Below are 7,093 nucleotides of genomic sequence, written 5' to 3' on the forward strand. Positions count from 1 at the left end.
TTAACTTGGTTGGCAAGCACATTTGAGTTGGATGTTATGACTACTTGGCACCTTTCAGATTCTTCACATTATGCTAACTTGGAATAGTACAATAAGAAGTTTTGGGAAGCATTGTTTCCAATCACTTCTAATCCATATCTACCTCTCTTTGAGAAAATTGAAAAGTATTTTTGTGGTAACTCATTATTTTTACATTAGAACACCTGTAACTAGAATATCTTAGTTGATTAAGACTACATGTACAAAACTGGTAGATGCATTGATGCATTGATGCATTGAAAGTCTTCTAACTTCAAGAATGACAAGTCAAAGGAAAAGGATGCAATGGCTAAGAAGCTTGAAAAGGCTTCTTTTGATTTGAAAAAGAAGTGAAATAGGTAATCTGAAACTTGTAAAGGTGTCAAGTTATTGCTTTGATATTATTTTTTATTTTGGAGCTCATACAAATTTTATCTCTATGGATATGATTGCAAACTTGGTATTAGAGAGGATGAGATAGGGCCTATGGGTGACCTTGGTATGGCATGTCATAGGTCATGCACAACCCCTCACATTGATCATTGAAAAGCTTCATTTGCACATTTCAAGTGTATGGATAGCAAGGAGTTCTTAATTGCATCTCTTGATGGAGATCATGTATTTCTTGGAATTACATGGTGTCATAGGATGTGTGCATCGATTGATACATGCAAAGGAGGTGACTCTTTAGCATAGGGACAAGAAGTATGTTTTGGAGATGAAATCGAAAGGACAATTTGTCCCTACTGTATCTGCTTCAACCATCTCTAGAGTAATGAAAAATCACATTTTAGAGTACTTGATCTTTGCAAATAGCCTTGGGCAAGAATGAGTTAACTAATAATATGTTTAAGTTGAATAAATAGCACATAAATTTTTTTAAGAAATTTAAGAATTTAATTTCATAGTCTTTGTTAGGTGAGTTGCCACCTAAAAGACTAGAGGATCATGCCATTTATTTAATCTATGGTAGTAAGCAATTGAATAATTCACCTTATAGATTGAGTGTAACTCAATAGGAGAAGATTATAAACTCTGTGCATGAATTGTTGGAAAACTGCCAGTTCATGCTAGTTCATCTTCATATTACTCTCCTATCTTGCTTGTGCAAAAGAAGGATAATTCATGGCATATGTGTCAACTATTATGCTTTGAATAATATCACAATTAAGAATTTTGATTCTTAAAATTGATTATGTGATGGATAGATTGCATGCTTTGGCCATTTTCTATTGCATTGATTTATAACGTGGGTACTGTTAGGTATGCATTTTGCTTTAGCCTTTAGGACTTCATTTGGTTTGAGTTCTTGGTGATGCTACTCGAAATAACAAATGGCCTAGCCACATTTAATTAGATGATGGATAGGATTTTTTGACCACGTTGGGTATTTGTGGGCGCATTCATTGATGATGACATGCATTCAAAGAATAAAGAGGAGTATCGTAAGCATTTGACAATGGTGATCCATGAACTTAAGAAGCATAGCTGGTCATTAATGACTGCGCATGAGATTGACTTTTTGGGCTACATTTTATTTGCTAATTATATTCACATGGATCCTGTGAAAGTTGATGCTACATGTGCTCAACCTCACTTGAAGAATGTGCATGAGATTTGTGGCTTCTTGGGCTTGTCTTACTAGTATTCCTTAATTTGTCACTTTGCTAAAATTATGTTACCCCTTCATGCTTTACCAAAAAAGAGAGCACCCTAGAGGTGGACAAAAGTGGAAATTTCAATATTTGAAAAACTAAAAGAGCAGTTGAGTTCATTCCTAGTACTTGTCTTATTGAATTTTAGAAATTCATTTGTGGTTCATTGTGATGCTCATGGCAAGAGCATTGCATTGTTCTTGTGCAAGAGGGCTATGTAGTGGCATATGAAAGTCGACTATTGCATGGTACTAAAAGGAATTTATGAGTTTAGGAGAAGAGGGTGCTTATTGTAATTGATGTCTTTCGACTTCAAAATGTTGCCTTTTAGGGGTAGATTTCACAATGCAAACTGATCCTCATCAAGGTTTGAAGTGTTTCTTAACTCAAATGAAGTTTTCTAATACATGTGATGGGAAAACTCTGTGTATGTTTCATTTTCAAATTATGACATTGAGGGTAAGAAAAAAGTGATGGTTGATGCACTTTCAAGAAACACACAAATGTTGGCAATTCTTATGGCATATCACTTAGACATCATGAAGAGTAGTATGTTGCTAATTAGGACTTTGCTAATGTCTATCATCAACTATGCAATGAGCAAAGGCATGAGCATTACACACTTAAGAATGGTTTCCTTATAATGTATGGATGATTGTGTGTTACAAAGCAATTGAGGCAAAGTGGCGATTGAAAGTCATGCTCCTTGTAAAGGACATAGAGGCATTAATATTACGATCAAGGTAGTTGAGCGCTTTTTCTTTTGGCATCTTTGAGGCATGACATTTGAAAGAAATACCACAAGGGGTGCCGATTTTGGAACCAATCAATGTTAGTTTCTCCCATGTGTTTGGTAAAGAGCTGAATTTTAATTATTTATTCATTTATTTCTAGTTATAATTTCATGTGAATCAAAAATACACCACCCTTCTCTACAAGGAAAGTGGATTTTAGACCTCTCCTTGAGCAAGCTAAAGGCCTTATTTAGAGCATGCAAGGGTATGTCTCATTCTCCGATGATAGGGATCAAGAGACCAAACGAGTCCACTTTCACACTTGAATCAAGCTTGGCTCTCACATTGCATATGGCATGAGCCAAAGATGCTTTACAATGAAGTATTAGGAAAGAACACACCTAGACCTTTGACCAACACACCTTCCAGTCGTTTCCTCCAAACCAATTCCTTGCTTGCAAGCACTATGAAGAAGAGAAGAGACGAAGAAGATTGGTAGATAGAGACTACTCTCACATGTCACTATCAACATGCAGCTCAAGCTCACAAGGGAAGAGGAGACTCAAACACAAGGAGAGATTGTCTTTACCAACGATAAAAAGCCTATTACATGATTAGACACCACATACTCATAGGCACAACCCCCAAAAATCATAGATAAAAGAGTGTTACGTGCCCTTTCTCACAAAAATGAGTACAATCGTTGATAATAGAATAAAGCTAAGGCTTTGACCACTTAAATTTCTGTGTCTTATCCATGAAAATAATGGAAAGACTTAGAAAAACATTAAAATAACTTAACCCATGTTGTGCTTTATAGACCATCAAAAGAGCTTGTGGTGCCTGTGTTGCTTGTTACGCCATCTACACCAATGAGGTGCCTGTGGTTGTGATGGAACTCGTTTCCTATGAACATCTAGATTCTTTGACATCAGAGCACGCAGAGCCCATAAACTAAATGTTTACCTTGGGGCGATAAGTTCTGTTTTTGAAAGAGAGGCAAAGAGCAAGATCACAACCCTGTTGGGAAGCTAGCCTCCTTGCCAACATCATATAGATGCAGAGAGGACGGGGGATGAAAATGGATACCTTTAAGAATGAGTTCCATCACAACCACTCCAGCAGCAACACCTCATTGGTGAAGCTCAAGCGTCACAGCGGATTTTGGAGACAACTGGATGTTAGCTTCCATACCTAAAGAGGTATTATGCCTTTGGTTGCTAGCTCAAAAGGGGCCTAAAGGTCGGGACTTCAGTTGGACATGGCAAGGTTCCTACTCTGTCTTCCAGATATGGGGCAGCAGAGGCAACTTAGAAACATTGCATTTCAGATTGCCATGCAGCTTAGCAGGTCAGAAGGGCCCTCTGGATAGTGCTTGGATAGCTTTTAGGAAAGATGATAATGACTTGGGATGCAACTGTTTGGGTCACCAATAAGTGACCGCCTTGTGGCTATGATAACCTTGAAGGGAACATCTCTCTGTTACATTAGGTCATGGCTTGAGTGAATCATAATACTCACTTCTCATTAACACTCTGGATTGCAAGACATTGTCACAGATAGGACCTTATTGCTAGCATCATTGCATCATGTATTTGGATGGCCAGATTTAGACAAGCCACAGAACATCTACCTCAGACAACCTTTTGTGGATATGCCCTGGGATTATTCACTCTCTCAAAAGGCAGGTGGAACAATGTCCTGGATGATTCAGAGACCGTACAAGTTTCTACAGTTCTTACAAGTGTTTCTTTGAGTATCTCTATGTGACACATCCACACCTGAGTGATCTCATGTTACACCTGAACTTGTTTGACACACATACCACCAACTGTCTACTAGATGCCACAGCCTCCTCAGGGCGATTTGCAGAACCAATCTAGCAACCAGATACTAACAAGGAATGGAGCACATGCTTGTGCAGTCATTAGAAATATATCACACATCGGTATCATCACCATGGTAAAAATAGTTCCTAGTAGAGACTTGAGAAGCTCACCACACCTCAATATGGATCAGTTTCAGTAACACATACATTACTTTTTAGGGGGAATTTGTACAGAAGAAAGGAAGTTGCCACAGATAACTAACTGCTACAACCAGCACGCCAGCATAAGCCCATGCATTCCTTGTGTGATTAAAGCTAATCAGGTTAGCTTTATTTATAGAAGTCCCTCATTCTTGATCGAGGGAAAAGGTAACAAGGCAGTCCCTCAAACAAAAAGGACCCCAAGGTTTCATTTCAGTATGTGGTACCAAACACCTGCTTCACAGCACCCACCACGACTATATGCATTTGTTTAGAGTTCAGAGAGTACAATCTCTCTCACAGCACCTGTGAACTTGCCATGTTCTCTTATTTTCAATACCTGCAGACAGGAGTGTCAAATGGAAAATGCCATGTTTGATGCTGCAATTTGCTAGAGCCATGTGCTCCTATGGCAACATAGTATGACAGGTTCCACTAGGATGGAGACGTATTCCAGCTAAACCAGCCTTCATTTTCAACTCTATGCAAGTCTGTGCATGTCAAATTCAATGCAGCATCAAGATCAAGGGACCCTGAGCTCAAAAAGGCCAACTTCTCAGATGCAACAACATGCTCCTCCAAATTTCCCTATTCAAAGATGGCTATATATGTCAAGCAGAACCATTCTGCTCGAAATTAAACTCTTATAGACTTCCCCGACATGAGCCTCCAAAGGAGCTAAACCTTGGCTGAGCTCTATCAAACATTGGTAAAGTGTCTTTAGACACTGCCTTACTTCTGCAGCCTGCTCTGCAACAACTGGAAACACATTTGCTTGCAGCAATTTCTCTACAATATCCTGCAAACAACGCACTATTGTGTCAGTTTCCTCAAGTTCTTCAAGGAGTGTGCAAGCACCCTTGGACTTCTTCTTTTCAGCATGCTCCTTCACTCTCTGCTGCAAACTACTAAGTGAGAAGGACCATGCAGCCTGCCCGGCAACTGCAATGGATGACAGAGGACGCCTTGCCCTGAAAGAGAGAGCTGCTGTCAACACTCCACAAAGGAATATTGTGGTGATTTGTGCAGCATAGATTGCAGTGAAAAAGTTTCCTTTCATAACATCTTCTGTGTTTATCTTTTCCCCCATCCTTCTGAGCATGGAGCTGCAGTTCTCTAACCTGGATCTCTTCTGACTTACCTCCTCATCTCTTTTCTTTACTGCATCAGTACATTTGGCTATGGCTGTCTTGGCTCGCCGGAGCCGTGCTTCAGTTATGCTGACAGAATCTATACCATCAGATCCAAAGGTATGGAGCGCAAGCTCTATCAGGACATTATAACGTTTCAGGTCTTCAATGGCATCACGTAGTGCATTGCAAACATCCAGAAGCTTTACACTATCATCAAGATACTCATCCAGCCATCTGGTATCCCCTTCAGACACACCTTGTTGAAGATCTGGGAGGGATACCTTCAAGGAGGCATGGGTGCGAACAACAGCCCCCATGGCACGGCATAGCCAGGGTATGGCAAGGTATCCTGCATCGTCTGTTGATTTCAGATCCTCCAGCTGTGCAACCAACTCGGACTCAAAAGCATTCAGGCCAGGGTTACTGCGTGCGGTGGGGCTTGACGAACCTCGCAGGGAGAACCGGGGAGACGAGAAATTCTGCAGTGCCGCTCCCAAGGATGTGAACAACGACGAGGTGCTCATAGTTCCTTGCTTTGGATGTGCACGCACTTCCCCAGGGTGATGCAGGGACGGTCCTCCTTACCCCGAGTGAGCTCCTTGCTACAGATGTGCACGAATTTCCCCGGGATGATGCTGAGACGGTCCTCCTTATGATGCACGCACCAATGGAGGAGGCAAGTCATAACCTGTGAGCTTATGATAAATGATATTGAGCCTCCAATAAGAACCCACGGCTGCAGCCACAGATGAATCGCCGAGCTTCCATGGAGACACAGGATGAAGAAATTCTGTAGAACCACGCTCAGGACTGCAGCTACAGACAAATCACCAGGCTTCCACGGATTGAATCATAAAGAAAAACCGTAAAACCACGGGCAGGATGATGCGTATGCTTTGGAGGGAGGCAATCATGAGCCGGGGGGGGGGGGGGGGGTAAGGGCTGAATAAGTACCTGCATGTGGCGCCGAAAACGTGTCAGAGGGCGAATCTGAGGGAAAGCTTCCGGGGACGGAGGTGTTATGACATGGGCTGACTGCAAATCATTGGGAGGCAGATTCTGGCGATGGAGGTGCTGCAAGAAGACGACGAGAGTGAAAGACAGAGAGCGGGCAATTTTTCTTGTTATTCTGGGTGGGCCGAGAGAGAGAGAAACAGGAGAGACGCGAGACGACCCACGAGTCAAGTTCGCTGACCGGGTCCCTATTCCCCCCACCGACGCCCTTCACAACGTGTCTAAATCCACGCCATTCGCCACTGCCAACGTGGCCCCCATCCGCCCGTCCAATGCAGCAACCGCTCTCGTGAGCTTTCAGCTCCGTCCCAGCTGGCCGCCCACCAGCCCTGACCACGACGGTAGGTTCTCATGTGACCAAATGGCCATTACCTATTTTTTTTAAAACAAAAAAAAGCCATTGGTTTAAGAGTTGTGTCATGCCGAGGTGACGAGGGTTTATTGGATGATTTAGTAGCACGACGGCTACACTATGGTCACGCCAAGGTGAGCAAAAGCCATCTGCGACTT

The 7,093-nt window shown here is 42.0% G+C and overlaps 1 protein-coding gene across 2 annotated transcripts; it reads right to left on the reverse strand.

The window, feature by feature from the left end:
- Positions 1–4,520: 4,520 nt before the first annotated feature.
- LOC148033785 (protein BPS1, chloroplastic-like) lies at positions 4,521–6,725 on the reverse strand. 2 transcript variants are annotated; one of them, XM_087681771.1, is made up of 2 exons: positions 6,524–6,725; positions 4,521–6,379 (listed from the first exon to the last, which is right to left on the reverse strand). In XM_087681771.1, exon 2 carries the CDS (start codon positions 6,091–6,093, stop codon positions 5,029–5,031), a length of 1,065 nt encoding a protein of 354 aa, XP_087537897.1. In that variant the 5' UTR covers positions 6,094–6,379; positions 6,524–6,725; the 3' UTR covers positions 4,521–5,028. The 2 variants fall into 2 exon arrangements, with proteins under 2 accessions (XP_087537897.1, XP_087537896.1); XM_087681770.1 differs by having other exon boundaries at positions 4,521–6,385.
- Positions 6,726–7,093: the final 368 nt, after the last annotated feature.

The sequence above is a fragment of the Lygodium microphyllum genome, chromosome 7 (assembly GCF_053477565.2).
Source record: "Lygodium microphyllum isolate KBCC chromosome 7, Lygodium_microphyllum_v1.1.10, whole genome shotgun sequence".
Lineage (NCBI taxonomy): Eukaryota > Viridiplantae > Streptophyta > Polypodiopsida > Schizaeales > Lygodiaceae > Lygodium > Lygodium microphyllum.